The 25,118-nt window shown below is 38.1% G+C and overlaps 1 protein-coding gene across 1 annotated transcript in view; it reads right to left on the minus strand.

The window, feature by feature from the left end:
• Window positions 1–15,932: 15,932 nt before the first annotated feature.
• The window catches only part of plxna3 (plexin A3), a 176,787-nt gene continuing 167,601 nt past the window's right edge, over window positions 15,933–25,118 (minus strand). Inside the window, exons 28-32 of the mRNA XM_026928009.3 lie at window positions 24,631–24,821; window positions 23,339–23,508; window positions 22,889–23,101; window positions 21,543–21,693; window positions 15,933–19,821 (exon numbers count right to left, since the gene is read on the minus strand). Coding sequence (XP_026783810.3) covers window positions 19,726–19,821; window positions 21,543–21,693; window positions 22,889–23,101; window positions 23,339–23,508; window positions 24,631–24,821 — 821 coding nt within the window. The 3' untranslated portion in view covers window positions 15,933–19,725. The remainder of the gene's footprint in view (window positions 19,822–21,542; window positions 21,694–22,888; window positions 23,102–23,338; window positions 23,509–24,630; window positions 24,822–25,118) is intronic.

The following is a 25,118-nucleotide window of genomic DNA, read 5'->3' on the forward strand; positions in this document are numbered from 1 at the left end:
TTTTTGTCAAGGTTCAAGGTCAAGGTCACTTTGAAAGTACAACCCTGTTTCCCAAATTATAGACCGAACGTAAATTAATAAGTTAAAAATATAAGAAAATCATACATGTTCTTAATGTCCTCATGCAATTAGCATGGATGCTAGGGAACCACATTTTGTGTATTTGCAAATTTTATGCTAAAAAAACCCTCAACATTGTTACTCATTTAAGAGCAAAATGCAGCCTGTCAGTGAAGAAAGCTTGTCAGAATGACAAAATCCCTTTTCCCTTCCACTGAAGCACATGTTCAGATGACACTCCAGTGGATTTGCTCTAACGTGGATCATCAGGTATTATGCAGATTTGTGGAGTCTGTGCCACAGAGTGTACCCTGTCATTAATGCAAAAGGGGGACATACCAAATACTAAGATATTCTGAAATTCAGGTAAATATTTCTAAGATTTCACTTTGCACTCAAATTATTGCTGATAATATAATTTGTAATGAAAAATCTTTTATTAAATTAGAAAAAAAAATGCAATATAGAAGCATTTGCATGGACTAAATGGCACCGCAGTCATGGAATCCCCCTTAGGGTTTGGGAACACTCATCTACGTGATTAAAAAAAAAAAAAAAAGATTTACAAGGACAATGCTCTTTTATGAGCAAGGTGCAAAATAAGCAGAAATCCCATTTCCAGTACTCTGTTATAATATTTCTGCAAAAGTGGCTACAAAATCCATGCATTTGGCCATTTGAACATGGATTTTATGTGATAAGGCTTATAGTGGCACTGAATGGAGCTGATGGAGATTAACATAAGAACTCTATATGCCAAAGCGTATTTCGGTCTTCAGGAGTAATTTCACAATATCAAACGCCTTCCTGAAGCCTCGGTCATCCTCGTCTCTCAGAAAAATGGAGAGATGGCATTAATGATTTTACGGGAAAACGAATGAATTACACTCGCAAATCAGTGTGTAAGTGACAAATGAAGCCCTGGAAAATATGAAAAGAGGAATAAAATTATAAAAATAATAAAATTCAAAGGGGATAATTTGCAAGGATCTGTCATGTCACGATGGAAACGCTAAGCACATTAATTTAAGACCCCCTCATTTTTTGCTATGCTGTGTGTCTCAGAGAGAGAGAGAGAGAGAGAGAGAGAGAAAGAGAGAGGAGGTTCCTATAGATGAGGATTAGCAAGGGCGAGCCTTTGATGATTTCAATTATTAGCCCGAGTTTGAACACGAAGACGAGGGTGACATCAAAGTGTGCAGCGATTAGCACCCTGCTAACTTGGAGGCGGCAGAAAGCTAATCTTTAAGGTGACAACAAACATCTTCCTAGCACTTCAGTCCAGATCCAGACATGGCAGGACAGAGCGGCACAGCTAATTGGCCACATCACCCTCAGTAGAGTTGACACTGGAGTGGGCAAGATAAGAACTGAAAAGCTCTCTCCACATTCTTATTCATCTTTCCTCAAAGCCACCAGTGCCACAGTCCTGACGAATGCTGAGCGGTGCTAGGATGCAAAGACAGGCGAGGCCTGCATGGACACTCACAAAGGCTTCAAAACATGCGCTAGAATCTAAATCTAGAAAACAAAAATATGTACACTCTCCGAAAAAAACTGGTAGATCTAGAACTCTAAAACACAACAACTAAAAAATGTACACTCTTAGAAAAAAAAAAAGATAAATCTAGAATTGTAAAACACTGCAACTGAAAAAAATTACACTCTTAGAAATGTACAATATTGAAACATAAAACGCTGCAATCAAAAACTACTATTACAAAAAAATGTTAAATCTAGAATTCAAAAAACACTGCAAATGAAAAATGTGCACTCTTTGAAAAAACATGCCAAATCTAGAACCCTGAAATACAGAACCCTAAAATCTAGAACCCTAAAATATAGTAAATGAAAAATGTTCTCCTATCAAAACAAAAGTTAAAATCTAGAACCCTAAAAGACTGCAACTGAAGAATGTGCACTCTTTGAAAAAAAAAAGCTAAATGTAGAACCCTGAAATATAGAACTCTAAAATCTAGAACCCTAAAATATAGCAAATGAAAAATTTTCTCCTATGAAAAAAAAAAAAAGTTAAAATCTAGAACCCTAAAAGACTGCAACTGAAAAATGTGCACTCTTTGGGAAAAAACATGCTAAATCTAGAACCCAGAAATACAGAACCCTAAATTCTACAACCCTAAAACACAGTAAATGAAAAATGTCCACCTAGAAAAAACCCAGTTAAAAGCTAGAACCCTAAAACAGTGCAAATAAAAATTGTTGTATACGAGGAATAAATGACCTCAGGACATAAAAATCAACTTGGGGTGCTAACAGTGACTCATCACTGTGCTTCATCACATCCCCTGTTGTTGATTATTTTCCTTTAACAGCACAACCCGTCATGTTTTATTCCTCACGCAACAGTTCCATGATCAATGAACAATCAATTATACCGTCTCTTTTGGTTTTTAACATAGTACCATACTGTGAACGTTACCCTAAGTCTCTGTAGCTAGCAAATCACATGACGACATCGTGAAATAAAGATTACAGATGATGCGAAATCTTTTACAAATGTATTAAATGTCTACATACAGTGATGTTTTTTTCCAGTGTACTGGTTAGAAACGAGGCAGCTCCATTTCCTCCATGAAGAGTTCGTTGAATCCAAATGACAAAATATTTTTGTATTTCAGAGGCATGTATCATAAGCATGGCCTATTCCTCACTGTAACTGATGTAAACCTGCAGAGCATTGTGAGCTCTTATAACAACATAACGGCAGTAATTAAAGTCATTTGTAAATCGCATGGCCAGCTAGCAGCTGCCAGAAAGTTTGTTATTAATTAAATACGTACTGATGTGATTCATCATAAAGAAAGCAGCGGTTTATGGCCATAGGCCTATTACACTCACGCTTTTGATCTATTGCTGTATTCTTGTGCTGTTAAGGTCAGAATATATTAATGTGTGATACGGTAGGAATGATTTCACTCTCTCCTGTTTGTCACTGCACTGAGGACCAGGAAGGACTGAACACTTACTGGAAGGTACATTAAGTACGTGTGCAGAGCTATGATTTTTTTTTCTTGCTTCCCCACAAAAAGACAATAATTGATGAATGATCACTAATTTTTTTTTTTTAAAACAAATTTTATGCTCTCAGAGTTTATTGGAGCAAAAAAAGGATTTCAATGACATCCATCATTAAGAATAAAAATGACAAAATAATTGATTTCTGAGGCTTTTACAGAGAGGGAGGGCTGTGCGTGTGTGTGTGTGTGTGTGTGTGTGTGTGTGTGTGTGTGTAGGGGGGGCGCAGGAGAAAATTTAAAAAAATGTATGTTCAACAAGTACTATTAGTAATTAGGATTATGCCAAAATATGCACAGCTATAAGTAAAAAAAAACTCTCAAAGTTGTGATATTTGTTGTACCACAGCGCTATCGAATACTCAATTCTGATTGGTCAGAAGGTGTTGATTAATGTTCTGCAGCAGCAGCTATGACAAATGTTCTGACTCTAAGATAAATCAAAGGTTTATATTAATGTGCTCATTCTAATATAGTATTGTTTCTATAGTAACAGCTAATTCACCTTGACTTATATGTTTATGTATACTTACATAATCTAAGACTAATATTAAACAGTTAACAAAGAAAACAGTATAATAAATAGTATATGATATGGTAAAGTTTTCTGTAAGTTAACATTTATGGAAGGAGTCTCCAGTGTCAGCGCTTTGCAGCTGTAAGTTTGCCACCATGGTAAAGTTTTCAGGACAAATGACTGCTTTCTCTGTAACATGACAAGCTGCATATTTGATTGTTATTAACTTAAAGAGAGAGAAAAAAGAGAGGCTGGTGAGGAAATAACTGTTCATAGCTAGCATAGTTACAACATAGCACGCTTCTTGGACATTTCACAACATTAGATAAAAAGTATGGTGAGTCATTGTTTTAATAGTTAAAAAATTTGTCAGGTGTATGATGTAAGAGGAATAAAACACTTCAGGACATCCTGTTATAGGAAAAATAATCAACTCTGTTTCATGACACCATCCTGTTGTTGATCATTTTTCTATAACAGCACACTCCCAAGTGTTTTATTCCTTACATAATGGCTCTAAGCTCCATGATTGAGGTTGAATTTTAGGTTTCAACGTACGACCATAGTACAAGTAAAACAAAATTTGGTGAAGTCTCAGTGATGGTGATGTAAAGCTTGTAATTTTCGTTCAAGCTCAGTGAGGAAACTTTGTTTAATTCATTTCCAACTTTATAGCAACCATCTGAGGCAGCGCGTTTGTCTGTATGAGAACCAGCTGATCTGCTGTGGTTATCACAGTATGCTGAACAGCACCTGTAGGCTCACTGATACTCAGCTTAACGCTCACACTGGGAACAAATCTGGCACCGAGTTACTCCACGCTACGGTTCACTGACTCCTCCATGCAGAGCGCTCAGAGCGATAACAGCATGAGAACCCTGAGGACTGGCCGAATCCAGCTGGAGGAGCTCTCTGTATGCACACAGCTGCCAGGGTTTACAGGTCAAGGTGATTGGATTGATCCTGATGCAGTCGGGAATAAATGAACTCAGCTACTAGTGAGAATATTTTGTGTTGTGGTAATTTGATCACACAAATAACCTTTGGCAAATGCAATGGAAAAATATTATTATATAGATACAGATAGGGCACAAATTAAACGAAAAACCAACCTAAAAACATCTAAGTAAGCTGTTATACCACCACAAGCTGCCAGAACAGCTTAAATGCTCCTTGGCATAGAATCTACACATCTCTGGAACTGTACTGGAGTGATGAACACCATTTTTCCAAAAGATCGTGGTCTCTCTTCCCTCCATCACAGACATTTACACCACACGCTGCATCCGCAAAGCCACCAGCATTGTGGAAGACCCCACACACCCCTCACACAAACTCTTCACCCTCCTGCCGAGACTGGATTGAAAACACACACACACACACACACACTCAACTGAACATCACCCATCCTCTTTCCAATTTCTGCTGCTACAAATATTTATTATATACTGTATATAATCTTTATACTCTTAACCCGGCTGCTACTCCTTATGTTTACATTTACAGCAACTTATACAGTTACTCTTTTGCAATACTGTCATCTGATTCACTTTCTACTGTTCTACTAGAACAGTGTACTAGTCAGTGCTGCACTGTATCTTACTGTGCCCATTATCTTGTTTTGGTAGCTTTGTACTGTCTTGTGCTGGCTGCACATGTTTGCACGGTGCACTTTATGTAAATATATGTAGTCTCCTGTAGTTCTGTGTTTGTTTTATATAGCACCATGGTCCTGGAGGAACGTTGTTTCGTTTCACCGTGTACTAACTAGCTGTGCATATTTGAAATGACAATTGACTTGACTTGATTTGATATTCCCTCAGCTTGGGTTTTGATGATGGTGGTGGGGGTGGAGGTGCTGTATAACAAGTTACTCCAAAATATCCAGATATTCAGAAGATATTCAGTTGGGTTGCGAACTGGTGACTGTGAAGGATATACTGTTTAAAAAAAATAGTATTTACATCATATTCATCCTCATCACACCATTCAGTGAGTTCCTGTGGATGGAGATGGAGTCATCCTGGAAGAAACCATGTCCATCAGGATAGAAATCTTTCATCACAGGATAAAGGTGATCAGTCAGAAGAACTTTGTATTGATTTGCAATGATGTTTCACTCTAAGCGGACAAGTGGAGCCAAACCACCAGATGGGTGGATAGATGGATGGATGGATAGATAGATTCTTAAGCATTTATCAAAGATTCTTTAAGGGTTCTTTGCATAGTAAAGGGTCCCTAAATCATTCCTAAAATCATTCTACTTGGAGCCTTACAGGGAAACACACTGCAGGGTTACCTTTAAGACAATTGCAAAAATATTTTTTACTTTTTGTCCAAATCAAGCACACATATTGTATATGTCTAAATAGTGTAGTATAGTAATTTTTTTCTTTTACATGTTAGAAATAAAACACTACAGTGTGTGCTGTGTGCTAAAACACTTTGGGACATTTTATTGTGGGAAAATAATCAACAGGAGAAGCAGAGTTACTGTTAGCAACTGTTACTGTTGATTATTTTCCTATAGCAGCATGTCCCAAAGTGTTTTATAGTTAGCAGTTTGTCAAAAAAAACATTTATGGAGCATCCGCCATACAACTCCCTGTGTAAGTTGAAAAGTTAGTATATTAGAATGAGCACATTATTATAAACCTGTGATTTGTTATTATAGAAAATTATGGGTGAGGGTCCCAAAATAATATGTTTACAATTCCCATTTCAGATTACTGCAGTTTTTCCATTACTGGACAACAGCCTTATTGACTGAGGAGGATGTAGAGCCTAAAACTGACATAGCATCTTTTAAATGTCAATAAAGCATGTCAATATATGTGTGTAAGGACTCTAAATATGTGGACTCATGATTGGCAAACTGACTAATGCACTGATTAGTTGTATTCTCAATAATCGATGGAGTGCACAGTGGTAAAAGTTGAAGGCACAAGGAGCTAAAGGCAGAGGCTAAATTATGCTCAAAAGCCACTTGAACACATATATCCCAGAATTATTAGCTTACTTTTCTTTTAAGTGCTGTCTCTGTTTCTTGGAATATTCATCCTGACATCTGTTTGAATAGTATGTTACACATGTAAGCACAAAAAGTCATTGTTAATTAAGCTATAGTGCCAGAGTAAAAGCAGTGGGGTGCTCCAGACAAGAAGAGAGACAATGACACCGGCGCCAGCCACTCATTCCTCCCACTGCTATTCGCCGTAATTATTTCTGAAGGCCATTTTATGAATTAGGTGCGACTGGCCTCTGTGCCTTTCTCTGAATGTATTGAGACTGATTGAGAATACCTGTGGCAGGTGACTTTTTAAAATGCAATTACACAGTTAGATGAAACCTTCTTCCTGATTGTAATAAGAATATGGAGAGCTGTTAAAGGCCACTGTTCTTGTCCCTGTAGATCATATTTCTGATATTTGAGAGCTGATCTCCTGAGAAATTCCTCAGTAGCACTTTCAGGGATCAAGTTTTTCAGAAGGTGTGTTTCTAAAATGCTGTCTGTAATTAAAAATGTTTAAAAAAAAAAAAAAAAAAAAAAGTATGACGTTTTTAATGAATAAAAACTGAATTATGTGGTAAATTGGTGTGGTATAAGAGGAATAAAACAATTCAGGATAAATTGCAGGGTGGAAATAGTAACATGATGTTGATTATCTTCCTGTGACAGCACACCCTGTCATGTTTTATTCCTCACGAAGTAACGTTTTGCTGCTGAATGTAAAGTGGCTACGATGAAAATCAGCACCTCCAAATCCAAGACCATGGTTCATTTCTGGAAAAAAGTGGGATGCTCCCTTCAGAGACCTTACCACTGGTGGAGGAGTTTAAATACCTTGTGATCTTCTTCATGAGTCAGTGATGAAGAGATAAAAGAGAGCTTAAGATTGACATGGATTGGGTCGGCCGTGTTACATTTGGTGTGCTGGTCTGTAGTGATAAAGCAGGAACTCAGTTTTCAGATGAAGCTCTCTGTTGACCGGTCAATCCATGTCCCTATCCTCAACTATAGTCACAAGCTGTGGGTAGTGACCATGAGTATAAGGTTTTGAGTATGAGAGGTAGAAATGTTCCCCTGCAGGATTTCTGGGCATACTCTCCATGATAGGTTCTTGGAGTGGACCCGCTGCTCCTCCTGAATCAAGAAAAGCCTGTTGAGTTGATTTGGGCACCTTATAATGATGCCCCCTGATCAGCTCCTGCTAGACCCTGGATGGAGACCCCAGGTCAGACCCAGGACCCACTGGAGAGGTGATATCTCACCATTGGCTTGGTAATATCTAGGGATCCCACAGGAGAAGGTGGAATCTGTGGCCGGGCTTAGGGACCTTTGGCTGACCTTCTCAGCCTGTTGCCAATGCAACCCCACCAAAAAAAGGTGGAAGGAGAATGAAAAATAAATTGTCATTTTTAGGGGTTGCATTAAATCCAGAGCCTATCCTGGAACAGTGGATGTGAGGCAGGAATGCACCCTGGCTGGGAGGCCAGTGCACCATACTCATGCACATTCACACACTAGGGGCAATTTAGAGTAGACGAGCCACAAACCAGCATGTTTTTGGGAGGTGGAAGAAAACCTGAGGACTCAAAGCAAACCCATGAAGACACAGGGATAACATGTGAAACTCCACACAGACTGTAACCCGAGCTCAGGATTGAATTGGGCATCCTGGAGCTGTGCGGCAGCAACGCTACCTGCTTCACTACCATGGCGTTCGACAATCATTGGAGTCATTTGTACTTGTGAAAGTGTGTTTCCAAAATGATGAGTCATAAAATATAAATGATTATTATTGACTGGGTATGGAAATTTAGGGATGTTGTAAAAAATTTTGTTTAAGTTTACCTGGTACAACTGGGTCCTGGTGAGCTATACTGTAACACAGAGTTTTACTCATTTAACACAATTCATTCAACTCATCAGCTTACCAATGCTGACATTTGGTGTGCTAGAAAAGAAAAAATCCCACAAATCTCTGTAAACTGTAGCACTCCAGGACATGAATCCTCCTCCCCTGCCAGATGGGGGGAATCAAAAAAATCAATCGAGCAAGAATCCTAAGTAGCTGGGCAGGTCAGGCCTGTAAAACTCCACCTAAATCGATGACATGCAAAAACCTGCAAGCTGATGCTTGCAGTCTCAGGGATAGAGCAAGGCATTTATGATGGGCAGAACAGGAGGCAGCTTTTAATTTTGCAAAGTGGCTCTCAAAGCAATGTCTGACGCCTCTGTATTGGGATTAGATTAAACCTTCGATGATCGAGCGCCATGTCCGGATTCACAGACCCCATTCATCATGAAAGCTCGGCACTGTTTGAAACCCAGCTCTACATAAGTGGACCGGACAAGAAGAGCAGGGGTCATTTGTCAAATGGGCCCTTAGGAAAAAAAAATACTCGCATGGTGCTTCAGCATGCAGCATGCATACAGCGCATGAGATGAGAAACAGCATTGGTGACATAATATATTGCATCTCAAAGAAGTCTTCAGGGTCCCAAAGCCAGTTGTACTGCTATACACTGTATTTTCTGAACTATAAAATCAATTTATAAATCAAACAACAACAATGTTATAATTTTGCATTAGTGTTATTCTAAGACCCATTTGTCAGTGTAGTTACAGTACATAAATGCTAGGTAACATAACTGCTACTTCAGTTGTTATGGCACTTTGCTGCCTCATGTGGCAACTCATCTAGCAGGAATTAGCATCATCATAGCAGTGGTGATTGGACAAAAATAAAACAACATATAAAGCAAATTACAAGGTAGGAAAGGGCAAAAATCTCTATATGATGGAACTCTCCACAATAACTGAGAGTTTTCCTGTCAGAGAGGAGTCCATCTACAACTCCTTTTAGAAAGCTACAAACCCCAAACTATTCAAAAGAAACCTTTGGATACTCTGACATGCCTCTAGGTATGAATGAATTCATGCCCAGTGTTCCTGCTATAAGCTCCAGATCCACTGCAACCAACAACAGGATAAAACTGTTACTGAAGATGAATAAAGGAATATATTTAAAATGTAACAGTAAGATGTAAAAATATAAGGAAGTAGGTAAGTATAAAAAATAGTTTGAAATAGATCATTAAAAAAATAATGCAAAACAATTCATTAATCAGAAAATACAGATAAATAAAACAGTTTAAAAAACAACTGAAAAATAAGGGAACATAAAATATTAAAATGTTGCAAAAAAAAAAAAAAAAAGGAAAGTAACATACCATACCACACCACATAAACCATAAATAATGTATTAATAAAGTGGCACTAAAAATATAGGCAAACGTATGAGAAAATAACAGTAGACATGATTTTATTTAATGATGGAAGAAGACAAATATATACAGTATTTAATGGTAATGGGTGTGTGTACATCTGAATAGCAGAGGCCATATGTAGGTTCTTTTTCATCTCCCTGATGTGTAGATAATGATTTTTCTACCGTCCTTGATTATCTGACTGAGGTATCCTGATGATTGACTCAAGAAGCAATGCTTTATCAGAGGTAAACTTCTTAACTGACGCCTCAAAACTGAACTATGACAAATCCGACACATCAGCATCAAGGCATCAGTGTTGCCTGCTCATCGTTTCTTTCCTTCTAGTTCTTCTAGTTTGTGCTGTTGAATATTTTATGGAGTTATTTTTTGGTTTCATATCTGTGCCAAAGTTTCAGATGAATCCTGGGAACAAATCAGGCTCTAATGTGAGCTGCTCTTGCTGCGGCTTTGGCATCGGAGCTAAAAGATGTCTTCAAGCAAAAACCAACACACCACTATCATGTACCGCGGAAGTTAGTGAGTAATGGAAAATGTTAGCTCTTCTCTCATGTCGCTGGAGTTCAAGGGCTTACTGGTTGAGTCAGGGTTGTGATGGACGTGTTTGTGAAACAGAGTGTGTGTAGTCATTCCCCACTTTGCCTTCAAACACACACACACACACACACACATACAACACACACACATCATCGCTGCAGGATAGAGAGAGTCAGGCTAATGAGCATCCCTCCCTCCTTATAACACATTACTTATTTATAGGTTTTGTACACCCCCAGAGGCAGGCTGCCTCCTTGCCTGCTTGATTTTCCCCCATCTTTTTCTTCAACCCTTCCTTTTCATTGGTGGTGTGCCACTTCTTTTTGTCCCCTTCAGATGTTACACCTCTCTGATACATAAATATTCATGGTGGCACCCTAAAATATCAGCCAGTAAAAAACAGACAGAGAGAAAACGAAATAAATTGCACTATATGTTAGTGTACGAATCATGGAGCATCTTCATCCACAACAGATATCCATATTTCCCAATTGAAAGGTGATGTTTCATGTTGCATTTATGCAATCAGACCCCATAATGTTGCATGGTCCCAGGTGCAGTTTTGGTCCTGTCTCACCTAAAGTGGTTTAGGCTCAACTAGGTTTAATACATGTGGGGAAAAAAAACCCCCTCCTCAAACAGCCTTTTTTCCCTGTGAATCAGCCATTATGCAGAAAAAGGTTGTCAGACAATTTTGTTCGCAATGTTAAGAGCAAAATACAGTAATTTGATGTTACTTTGAACACTAGTAGGCTTTCTCTTCCATTCATTCAAAATCATAGTGATCAAAGGCTTTTACGGAGCGGCCGAGTGCTTCTTAAGAAGAGCCATCAAAGTTAAATGCTAAGTGCTGCCAGGGTTCAGTACCGAGCCCAGGTTTGGTGCATCAAACTTCCTCAACTTGGAGATGACTAATTTTCCTCAAAAAAAAAAAAAAAAAAAAGAAATAGAAAATTGGCCATCAATCCTTGAAAATGTAAAATCAGAGATTAATATAAAATGGTCACAGATAGAAATGCGAGTCCTTTGAAAATCGAATGTATAATAGGGAAAACTGGAATATACTTAAAATAAAAAGACTGTATATGTTTGCCTGGTTGCTGCTCAGGGTTTACAGGGACAAAACCAGCCAACAGGCATTCAAAATAAGCCCATGCTCAATAAAAACCAGTCCGATTTTAAAAATCCGTCAGTCCCAAACCTGCATTAAACCCCAAAATGACAGCAATTTCCAAATACATTATTCAGTAACTAATCATTCATTAATAATTAATTAATCTTCAGTATTTGCATTGTCAGAGTCATGATGGAACCCTGGAACACTGGGAATGAGGCAGGAATAGACCCTGGTTGGGATGCCAGTCTATCACAGGCCACCAGACACATACTCACTGGCTAGTTCAAATACACCTGGCATGCATTTGGACAGTAGGAGGAAACTGGAGAACCTGGATGAGGCAGAAATGCTACTTTTGTGCCACCCTAAATGCATATAATATCTAAAAAGTAATATCATATGATTTTTTTAAAAAAAAATTGGTAGTATTAAAACAACTTTTTTGTTCATCAGTTCATTAACCAAGTCCCTAAATTGACTTGTAGTATATACTGCCATACATAAAGAATATGAGTAAACCAAGCACATTCATATAAGCACAATTTCATCTATTATTCCCATTTCATAGGCATTTACCATAGTTACAATATTTCTACTGATACATAATTTCACATGTTAATTCACTACATTTTTATAACCACAGCCCACATACATATCCTGCAATGAACTGGCATCCCATCCAGGGTGTATTCCTGCCTCGAGCCCAGTATTCCCAAGATAGACTCTGGATCCACTGGGACCCTGACCAGGATAAAGCACTTACTGAAGATGAATGAAAAAGCTAATATACATATACAGTATAATAGACTATTCATTTACTGTTCATGTACATTAAACTCTTTACATCTTCACTGAAAACTTCACCATATCAAAAATTACACCCACTTTTACACTCTGCTTATGTGGAGCTTCTGTCGTTGCAAGTCCCTGTGAATGAGCTGTTACAATAGAGACAATATTAGAACGAGTGCATTAATATAAACCTGAAGCTGGAATTACTGTCAGAGCTGCTGTTATAGGAAATTAATCAAAAACCTCTGACCAATCAGATTTCAGAATTCAACCATGCTGTGGTATAAGGTATATTAATGCTGAAATACATGGTTAATTAACATTTTCAGTAATGTCAATTATACCACGGTCCTCCTGCAGAATTGGTCAGAAGATGTTGATTAATTTTCTATAACAACACCTCTGATAGGTGTTCGAGCTGCATGGCAAAATCCAATTGTAATGTTATTGTTTCTGTAGTAACAACTAAAACAGTACTTGTATGGCAGACAATTTACATCATTTACGGCTAACAATACACATATTAAAACAATTTGCTGTTAATTAACAAAGAAATATATTCTATTTAATCATTGATATGGTGGCGTTTTCTGTAGGGAGACATTTATAGAAGGAGTTTGCAAGTATCAGCGCTTTGTAAGTTTTCCGTTGCTGGAAAGTCTTGAGGTCTGGAGATTTTGCCATTTCCAGTTGTTCCAGTAACATGACAAAATGCATATTTTTAGTTTTATTCACTTCAAATGAGAATAAAAATACAGGTCATTGAAGGAGTGACTCTTAATAGCTGCTATAATGTAAGTGATAACAGGAATTCCACAACATTAAATGCAACTATAAATGGTTAAAAAGCACAGTGTCGTTCATTAATAAAATTAAAATTGTAATCGGTGGAAAATCACTGAATTATAAGAGGAATATAATACTTTGGGATATGCGGTTATGTCCTATATGTTGTGTTTTATTTCTTACTTACGAGAACCTTAATGAAAAGTGTTACGAGACTAGTGCACCTACCTTTAATAGAGCACTTCTTTAGAATCGCACTAGGATCTGAGCACAGCCAGTTACATAGTGTTTATATAAACATATTTAAAAATGTTCCAGTAACTGCCATTTTGTACCTTTTTGTTTTGTCTGTGGCACACTCTGAAAAACAGTATTAACCATAATAAGCTCCAGGTGTTCAAAAACTTTTCGCTGTGTCTGTGTACCTGGGCACGTTGCTTAATTTATGTTAGTTTATTCAGGCAGTTAAACTGTTCCCCAATGACCACTCATTATATTACTGTAGTAATGAATAAAGTTGGTAATGGGAGGGTGCTTTTAAAGAGGAAGCTTGAACAGGAGCACTTGTTCACACAGTGTGTAGAAGTCACTGTGCTGCAATCCGACGACTAAACGCTCCCTGGAGAAAAGTGTTAAGAGTCAATCTCTGCTCCTCTCGTTTCATCACTGCAGGCTTTTAGGAGACACTTTTGGGCCTCTCCGAGTCTCAGGAACACTTGTCTTTAGGTCAGAGGGTCCTTTAACTGTATTAACCGTAAAGTATTGGTAATTTTTCAAGATAAACATGTAAATAGACTCGTTTAATCAATTTCTCTAGTAGTATATATCTTTTTTGCTAAAAATAGAGTTGTTACAGTTTCACGGTTAGTCATAGCGCATAATCAGACAGTTACCTCACTGTTTTCATCTTTTTCATAATTCCAACTAAAATGCTAAAATTTCTGTCTATATCCGTCTACCCATATTTTTTTTTGTTTGTTTGTTCCTTATTGCAGTGATTCTCATCATTTGTGTGTCTGGTTGCGACTCCCCAAAAATTTTGCAAACCTCTCCCCCTGGACTCACCTTCGTTTAGCTGCACAGGGGATGTGACTACACTGGAAACCCTTTGGCTGAGTAATCCACTACTGTTGTAACCACATTACATTGCGACGGTACCTCTGCTGCCACTCCTAGCATGTTCGTAACTATCATACACAACCACTATCAAACACACAGAAGAACATGGCACTGCTGATCAGAATTAAACCAAACAGCTACCTATTTTTTGGCTAAGCAGCACTGCACTCTACTAGGCTGGTTAATTTATTTTTTTTTTTTAGAATTTTTTTTATATGTATGTAAGGATGTACAAAGAGACTTTGCTACAAATATTTCGTAATAAATTTTTCTTTTAACTTATGGTTGATTAATACTGTGATGCCGTTAAACTGTGATATTTTCAGATCAGGTTCACACTGAGAAAAATTCACCATAATAATACTACACTAGATGTTCTCACTTGGTATGTCAGCGATTTAGTAAAAAATTACTAGCTAGTGTCCAACAGTCCACAATTCATTTTGAATCATTATACTACACTGTTCAGGTGTTAATATTTAGCTTAATCTCTCTCCATTTTACACAGTGAACTTACTATCCACATTAAAGTGAGCCATTTATGATGGTTCCTTTCCAGCCCATGATTATTGCTTTTACTTGTCGTCTATAATTAATTAGCATATTTTACATATATAGACTGTGTGTATACACAAGAAGTTTTGGTTACTGTGTTCCACTTTATTTTCAGTCCCTGAGATTCTTTTGTTTGTTGTAGTTCTTCTAGTTTTGTGCTTAGTGATGGAGTTTCTGATTTTGAAAACACTAAATGTCTTAATGCTTAGGTTTTTTTCATAATCCATCATAACGGTCAAGTCACAGGAAGACATGATGGGTAACGTTTTACATTAAGTGTTCCTTAACTAAACATTACTGACTGCAGTATTTAACATTAACAAACAAAAAAGGGCAGCGTTAATAAACTGTAACTAATTTTATCAAAGTAAGTTAGCACATGTAATAGCAAAATCCATCTGCATAATACCGAGTCAATCCATGACTAAAAATAAATCATAAATAAATTTTAACGTTTTACATTAAGGGTTACATTAAGGTTCCTTTAACTGACATTATTTACCATATCCGTTAACAGCATTAATACACCATAACATTAACAAAGTAACTAACATTTGTATTAACTGAAGTCTTTTTTTTTTGTCATATCATCAGTCAATGAAATGAAGCCTATAATGATGAACATAAACAAAAGCTTAATAAACATGTTTGTGGTTGTTAACTGGCAAAATTCAGAACTGCAGCTGAAGCAAGTTTTAATATTTACAGCTAACATTTAATATTAACCGGAAGTCATCGATATTTTGGAACACGCTGTAAGTTAATTTTTTAAAATTTATTTATGACTTATTTTTAGTCATGGATTGACTCGATATTATGCAGATGGATTTTGCTATTACGTGTGCTAACTTACTTTGATAAAATTAGTTACAGTTTATTAATGCTGCAGTTTTTTGTTTGTTAATGTTAAATACTGCAGTCAGTAATGTTAGTTAAGGAAGCTTAATGTAAAACGTTACGCATCATGTCTTCCTGTGACTTGACCACTAAGATGGCTTATGAAAAAAAAACCCTAAGCATTAAGACATTTACATCAAGCATGCTGTGATTGCACTTTAACAGACACACATCTGGGACCCACACGTTATTTTATCTGATCTCACGTCTGATCTGCACCGGGTTTTCACTGAGCCACTTGTCTTTATTTGAATGAAAACATCAATCTGTTGAGAGAAAATAGTCCTTGCAGATGACAACATATACAAAGAAACATTCAAGAAATATACAGCATCATCCACATATCTTTTAATTAGCAAAACAGAAAATAAAAGAACACCATGCTTGTCATTTGAATGTCGTCAAGAGTCCGATCTTTCAAAAACCGTTGCGCGTCGAGTAAAAAAAAGTGCAAATATATACAAAACACTTCATTGCAGCCAGCGTTTGAACAGACTCATTCCTACAATTCCTGTGAACTGACTTAAAAAAAAATTTAAAAGACGAAAATTACAAAACAATGACGGAACTAAAAAATAATAATTTAAAAGAAACCATTTGGAACCAATAATTATACAAAATATATTTATATATTTATATAGAATTAAGGACTAGGCAAAGCAGTCATTCATTCCTCAGTCAATCAGCCAGTCAGACACAAAGCTACTTCCTCTCCATACACATTGTTAATGTTAATAAACTCCTTTTATCTTTAGAAACTGTAAACAAGTCTCAACCATATAATTGATTATAACATTTGGGAGAAACAGACAAAAAAACGACAAATAAATTAGAATCAAGTCATCTGAGACAAAATGTGTTTTTTTTTTTTAACGTCTTTTATAACTAGAACACTGACTGAAATGTAGTTATGGATCAAAAAACAGACATTTTTCTTCTAGCAATTCTACAGAAAAACACAATTTTTTCCCCCCTTACTCACTCCTCTCTTCCTCACGAGTACAGGTGCTTTTAATAGTATGCGCTTTTTTCACTTTACACACTTGAAGCATGTTAGAACGGCTGTGCTGCAAAAACTAAAGAGACGACGTCGGATCGTATGGCTAGAGGAGTACTTAACGAGAAACTCTCTATTAAGACAAAAAAAAGAGAAACAAACAGAAAATCAATCGCCCTGATGGCCGTTAGTCTTACAGGCAGTGCGTATGCGGAGAAGGAGGCCCTTCCCGACAGTACGTTTGGCTTTTACTCACAGTTCAGGAATTCGGATGTAAACCTTGAGATGTGGTCAATCAAACTGGTCTTGATATATAGATATATTTATTTCTATATATTTCATTTTTTGGTGTAGATTTATGATTGGTTTTAATCTTACTGAGTGGTTTCTCTGCTGACCTGGCACCTTTGTCACTCGAGCATGCAAGTCGTTGCGTCTCCTGTTGCAACAGACCCAGATTCCACACGAGCCAGCCCCGATTTCTCCTCCTCTCCTCCTCTTCCTTCCGCCCCACGAAAAAACAACAAATGTTCAAAAGGATATGACTTAATTATCATAGCGTCTGCTTTTTAAATGCTAATGAGCCCCAAATTCTGGTACAAACACCTCACCCGACAAAGTGAAGTTTTAAAGAGATTCGGAATCATGCTAACCCAATTTTATGAAAATGTTGGCCATTTTTAACGACTTTTTAAACTCCAAACTTCTTTCAACATGAGCTGGAAATAAGACTGGACTGAAATACATTCAAGTACGTTTCGATCAGTTACTGGTGTTTTGTGTAATGAAGCACCAGCATTACGTAAAAATCAATAAATTTGTAGGGAATTAACAACAACTGATGAGCAGCTATGATATGCAGGATTCATAAACTTTAAAGCATCTGAGGATTCAGCCAAATGGAAAGAGGAAATCTCAATAATTTATGCAAATTTTTGAGGATTTCATTTCTGCTAAAGGCTATTGAAGCACATACATTTTGGATTTATTACCCAAATGTCCTTGTGCATTTATAGTCCAACTGAAAGCATAATTAATAAGCCTGGCTACTTCCAAGGACAACTTCCTACACTCCAAATCCCACCTGACTTCTGCTTTGTTTCGTTTGTGTTTCGTCCCCTCCTCCTAGTCTGCTTGGATTACTTTGACCTCTCTTGACCTTCAAAATGTACACATTATAATGAAAATATGAAAATTTCACACAGCTGCATATATCCTCATGGACTACTTTAAGAAATTGTTCATGTACGGAAAGTCTCAAGCGTTGGCAAAATGGAGGAAACGATATGCTCAATCACTAATACTGTACATCAAATAGCGTATCGTACATTCTTGCGTTGGAGAATAATAAATAACACAATAAATTAGAAAGCACAATAAATACTCCATTAAAAAGGGCAGAACTCAGAATCATGTAGCAAGAAAACAAAAAGCTGGTACTATTTTCCAATTTGCTGCGTCTTTGTTACAACTTCTTCCCAGAGTACCTTGTGTTTCCCTTGAGACACTAGTGTCGCGGAAAATTAAAGAGGACGGATGATTTAAGGCCATGTCGTTTGCAGAATACAGACAGAATTGACGCGCAACGTTTGGATTAGCGATAAGTTTCAAAGAGGCAAACTGAGGAGCTCTGAAAGAACAGCAGGGATAAATATCCGAGACTCACAATTACCTACAGCTGAATCTCAAATGTCAAATGCCTTTTAAATCAATAAACTGATAAAACAATCAGAGATAATCAGTGTGACAGTTTTCCCTTGTTGTGCTTGGTGTACGGTTACACAATATAACTTCGATTTTCAGAAATAGTGACACAGAATGAAAAAAAAGAAAGGTTCTCACAATGGGAATTTCGTGGTTTGGAATGGGACGCTGAAATTTCGACTCATGGCTTCCGTTTGATCTTGACTTATTGCTCTTGGATGGATGGATCTATTACGTCAGGATGCCTGTTATCAAAGTACAACACTCGAAACCCTTTCCCTTCAGGGAAGGACCACAAATCTGAGTTAAAACACTCCAACCCTCACAGTAACACAGTGGTATAATACAAAAAAATTTAAGGAACGGAGGCTTGGGTGGGGGAAGGGGTATGGTGTATGGGGTAGGGGTTACAATATTAAGGGAAAAAACCCCATTAGGGCAGAAACGGCCAGCTTGAGGCCATGTTCTAGTCGGGGTTCAGGGATAAGTCCAGACGTAACAGAAAGGCAAGCTCTGAAGGACACTGATTCACACTGCTCAGGTCCGTTTGGCCCCAGATTCACGAGAGACGAGGAAAATAACGAGAGAAAAGGCGCTTTTTGTTGGTCTATGGCAATTTTGTTTGAGACGAGGATGTGGTTCCTGTATTCCATGCCCACTTTTCTCACATTTTTACAACTGAGACCTGTCATTGAATTTTCGGAGATTCTTTCGGACCACTGGGCCTCTCTCAGAGCTTACAAATGTCACTGTTTTAAATTGCATCATTTTACTTTCGGCTTCTTAATTCCCCCTTCATGGCACTGGCTTTACAATTCAGCACGGCTTCCACGGTAACGGCACGTGTCGCCTTTTCTTATTGGAATGTATCTTAGTGATCCACAGTTGTCCGATTCCAAAAGTTTCTTTTTTCTTTTTTTTTTTGGCAGTTTGCCTTTGCATGAGAGAGTGAAAGGAAGAGGGAGAGAGAGAGAGATAAAGAGGGAGAAACAAAGACAGAACCCAAAGGGAGAATAGAGGAAAGATGAGAATAACAGATAGTGAGACAGAGAGAGAGAATATGGAGAAGAGAGTGGTGGCATTTGGCTGTGCAGGTTCTGGTCCAGAGAAATAGTGAAATATTGGGCGTCCGTGTGCTGCGGTTGCTTGAGTGTTGATTGTCCAGTGTGTTTAGTCTCTCCTCTTCCCATCACAAGTTATGGACGTTTCAGTGCCGGTCAGTTCCTCAGAGCCTTCCAGCCAACCCCCATCCCTCCTCATCCCCTCCCTCCCTCCCTCCTCTTCTGTCCTCTTCTCTTCCTCTCCTCCTGCTCCATCAGCTGCTGCCAGACATCAGGTTAATGGCTTGTTCCAGTTTGTGTCTCAGTTTGTGTTTGCGGCAGTACCCGTCTCTGTCCAGTGCCGTCAAGATCTGCATGATGAGAGAGCGAAAGAGAAGCCATTAGCTGATAGACACACACGCGCACACACACATGTTCTAATTCAATATTCTGTAGTCAGCTTTCTTGTCACGGACCGTTTGAAAAGGCTGAATGGAACTCAGGATGAATATGAAGCATGATCTCATAAGACATGCACATCAAAATGGACCCAATATTACTGAAATGGAATTTGCATTTCATGGATTTTTTCGTAACCAACTTTCTTAAGCAATCTGGACGAATATATAAAACTTAACTCTGCTTGGCCAATATGGATTTTCTTCTCTCTGCCCATAATTTACCTTTTAAAAAAATCCCTCAAAATTGACCTAAATGATATTGATGATTTTGCTGAGTGTTCAATTGGTTTATGAATAAATAACTGTTTTATATGAACATTGGTTTCTGTTATTTAAATGATCTACAATTAATTATGAATCAACTCGATCTTTAATAGATGGAGAGATCGATAAATGGATGGATGTTGGTTGGATGCACAGATAAGTGGATGGATAGATGAATGCATGTACCATGAATAAACTTAAATAATAGGCTATTAATTCCATAGTATACACAAGCCTTACAGGATACAGAGCCTTGGCCCAGCTGCCCTGATGTGCATAAAAGTGTTCTTCTACAGAAAAACTAGCATTTACCCCATTTCTGATTTAAAAAGTCTATGAGAGCAGTTAAGAAGAAGATCCGCTGTGCTGACCAGACTTTCCTATGTTAAGCTGGCAGATATACACAAACACAACTGTGCAATTATGATCATAAAAGATTCATCAATTTGAATGGATAGACAGCTAGACATACCGAAATTTGTAAACTGGAAAGGTAGATATAGTTGGACATCAAGATGGATGGATGGACTAACTATTTGAGGGATTGATTGATGGATTGATGGATGGATGGATGGATGGATGGATAGACGTTCTGACTATTTGAGGGATGGATGGATGGTTGGATGGACTAAATATTTGAGGGATGGATGGATGGACTAAATATTTGAGGGATGGATGGATGTCCTGACTAGTTGACGGATGGCTGGAAGGACTAAGTATTTGAGGGATGGATGGAGGTTCTGTCTATTTAAGGATTGGATGGATGTCCTGACTATTTGAGGGTGGACGGATGGACTAAGTATTTGTGGGATGAATGGATGTTCTGACTATTTAAGGGATGGATGGATGGATGGACTACATATCTGAGGGATGAATGGACTAACTATTTGAGTATCTTAGGGATAGATGGACTAATACATTGAGGGATGGATTGATGTAGGGATGGACTAACTATTTGAGGGATGGATATATAGAAGATGAATGAACTATTTGAGGAATTGATGGATGGACTACTTGAGAGATGACTAGATGGATGATTCAATAAATGGATGGCTAGTTAGATGGATGGATGAATGCATGCATGGATGGACAGCTAAAGCTAACAGAAAACAGACATAAGTATATCACATAAGTCTAACATATCTAACCAAGCTTTCTCATACACTGATCACATGACTCAATCTGTCTGTTATAAAGGAATAAAAGTTGATACAGTATAATCGTCTATAATCACATAGAGGAAAATAAACATCCAAAATTTCTGCGAGAATTAGACCTGTTAACAGTGAAATGGAATAAAGCAGGTCTGGGATCAGTGTGAAATGGGTGTGAATGGATCCTGTGGGAACACTGTGAGCTGAACCCACCTCCTCTTTGTACTTGTTGATGTAAAAATAGAGCTCATTGAGCGCGCTCAGTGTGTTGAACTCGCTGCCATGGAGACGGGACTGTTCCACCAGATAGGCGTCCATGTCTTGATCGCTGATACTCGGCATCTTGCTGATGTCTCTGTAGTACCTGGAAAAAAAAACAACCACAAACACACACACACACACACACAAACACATACACGCACACACACACACGATCAATGTTCTGCTTATTCCCAGCAATCAATGTGAATTTGCCAGCATGCCAAAATCAAACACAACCTCATTGCCCCTGCTGATTGTGAGGGTGTTTACGAAGGAACAATGTTCATTCCATAACAATAAGCAGTGGTATGTTTGGTAATCACAGAATGTATGTGGTGGCCTGCAAAAACCATTTTGACATTTTCTTCTAAAACATGTTCTGAAACCTACAGGCTTTGCTGAACTATAGCAAGTTTCTCTTTTTCATGCATCTTAAGCACAAGTAAAGTTCTAGCATTTTAAAATCTTTAAATACTCCAAAACAACTGTGGTTCAGGATGGCTTGACATTTTGACAGCCAGTATCTGATTACAAACTGAACTGATTGTACTTATGTCCATTTTGCTATGGCATGTAGCTATGCAGCAAATTGATCAAAGCCTGGCATTCATTGTGGAATGAATCATATTTAGCTATCAAGGTTTTAGACATCTTTATGCATTTGTTAAACAGGATAGTTACCCAACATGAACTTTGCAGAAAGATAGCTTAGGCAAGAATATAAAGTAAATATAAACATTTCCAAAAACTTTTGTTAAAGGCAGAAAAAAAAAAACCACATAGCTCCTGGCTACTGCTAGCATTCATTCCCTCAAAATGTACTAAAAGTAACATTTTAGCCAATTTAATTTACACAGTGTAAATTGTAGTCCAATTTACTCTAAACATATTCCATAATATGTTTGGTGTCTTAAGTTTTTTCCACCAGGACTTGCAGCTAACAAATAAGCAAAACTTCTATTCACCAGTTTAGCATCATCACATACTGATTTGACAAGATGTTCATCATCTAACACAGACTTGTTTGTTGGACATTGTACGATATGGTTATCTATTAAAACGGCCAAAAGGACGTCAGAGAATTACAAATGATAGTAGTGGCTAAATTGGCTATGAGCTTTCTTTACTTGTTAGCAATAATCTCCTCATAGTTCCAGCTCAGGTAAATTTCACTCTTCCTGCTGATGGCTAAGAAAAGTTACAAACAAAAATTCAAACAAAGCAAAACATTGTTGATGAAGCAGAGCATTTGGACCATGATCCAATGGTCTGGACCATGATCACAGTGAGTCTCCTACCTCTCCACCCAGCTCTTGTAATTGGGGATGTCTTTAGCATAAAGCAGCTTATTGGACGGTGAGTCTTTGCCTAGACGGTGTTCCGATGTTGAGCATGAGTCCATGAAGGTCTGAGCCACCACTGACAAACATGCGTCCGTGATACTGCTCTTATGGATATCGAACACAAACTGTGGATTCTTGATCACGTTCACCCAGAACCGTAAAGGCAAGCTGGAAGAGACAGAGAGAATGAAAAGACAAGAGAAAAATCATCAAGTAAAGAAAGTGACTACTTGGCAGATGGTCACATTCTTTCATTTAATAACTAATAACACTTGCATAGCATGTGCTTTAAAAATACCATAAATATATCCATGTCAGTCGTTGCCTCAAAACCGCTGCATGTAACAGGAAGTGAGATGGGACAGGATTGGAAGCATGTGTGTGTGTATGTGTGCGGTGACTCACCAGTTGCTCTTCCAGGTGTGACGCACATCTGGGTCACTGATCTGTCTCTTGTCCGCCTGCTCATCCAGAAAGTCGAACATGTACTTGATGGCCAGAGGGAGGGCGCTGCCGCGGTGAGCCGTACTGAACACAGTCTCGAACAAATCATCCACAAACTTCTGCAGTGTGCCCTGACCATGCAGCAAATACAGCATACAGTTAGAATTTTATGCTCCACTCAACATGCACACTATCTTGGATCAGTGTATCAGGCATTATGAGGAGTCCTGTTATCATTGCTCTCAGTGCAGCTTCTCAGTTACGCCTGCTGAGTGCCTTGAGGAAGACACATTATTCACAAATAATGCAGCTTAGTTCAGCATCACGCACTGAATACAGCCTATATACCATAAATACTGCTTCTCAGTGCACACAAGTCTAAACCTTTATGTCCTCTTAATTTTAAGTCTGATTTGTGATTAGCTTTATCATTGCTCAGGAATAAATCAAGCCAAGATTATATACAAGCAACTCAGTTAGCCAGCTTCATGCGCCAGAATGCTTGACTGGGAGTGAGTTTGCTAAAACATGCTATTGTGAGAGAGTGAGAGCCAGTAGTGGTCTCGATTGATTGATGAATGGATGGAAAGACAGATGGATAGATACATACTGAATAGATGGATGGATATGGGAGAATGGATGGAGATTTGGATGGATGGTTGAAGATGAGAACTGATGGTTGGTTGGTTGGTTGGATGGACAGAGATATGGATTGTTGGTTTGAATGAATAAATTAAAGGTTTGATAGGCAATTGGATGGTTTGATAGCTGGATGAATGAATGATTGAATGGATGGGAGATGCATGAATGGATGGATAAAGCTATGGATAGAGAGAGGGATGGTTGGATAGATGGATGCATACAAGAAAGGATGCATCTATGGATGCATAAATGATGGATGTACAGTATAGGGTGTCCCTTTTGTAACTTTATTTACAAAACATTCTCTACATGATTGCCATTTCTTTGTAAACACACAGAGACGTCTCTCCCATTCATGACGAACTCGTGTTAACACATCTGGAGTTCTATATAGTTAACTGGATGGATAGAAGCCTTGTTGTCTGTTACGCATTATCTATGTACGTATTTATGGATGAGTCAGTAATTATATACCTATAAATTGGCCTATATGGTAAGTTTACCTGATAAAATGACCAAAGAGTGTAGATAAAATACAGTGGAAGCATATAAGATACATTTCACAGTTCCAGGGGACAGCAGTTCCTGATTTGAAGTGTGTGTGTGAATACCTTCGTGGCCAGAAGGCGTGTGAGGTAAATCTCGGACACCATCTTGCTGCTGCGGTCCCCTTCACGCTGGTCTGCGTGCTCATGGTTTTTCACCAGGTGCCACAGTTTGGTGCCAGTCTCCTGGTCAGGGGTGATCATTGGTGCTCGAGAGCGCAGGCTGTCTGGACTGCTCGAAGTCCTGAGCAGGCTCTCTGTAACGGAATAGCACACAAAACCCACACAATGTCAGATAATGGAGGATCATTCCTGGTACACAATGTACCTTTAGTGAAGAAAAGAGCAGCAGTGATTTTTCATACCGAGTATTAAAATGTCTACAGAAACGAAATGTTCCAAAGAAACTAAATTATTCAACACCGAACAATCTTTCTTATTGTAAAGAGGTTTAACAGTTTCTGTCCAACAGGTGCTTTAGTTCAGCTATCAGCAGCCATTTTCAAGTGATAATATCAGGTCTTTGTGCCTCTTTTTGGCTCAATAACTGCCTT

Source organism: Pangasianodon hypophthalmus, chromosome 8 (assembly GCF_027358585.1).
Source record: "Pangasianodon hypophthalmus isolate fPanHyp1 chromosome 8, fPanHyp1.pri, whole genome shotgun sequence".
NCBI classification, from domain to species: domain Eukaryota; kingdom Metazoa; phylum Chordata; class Actinopteri; order Siluriformes; family Pangasiidae; genus Pangasianodon; species Pangasianodon hypophthalmus.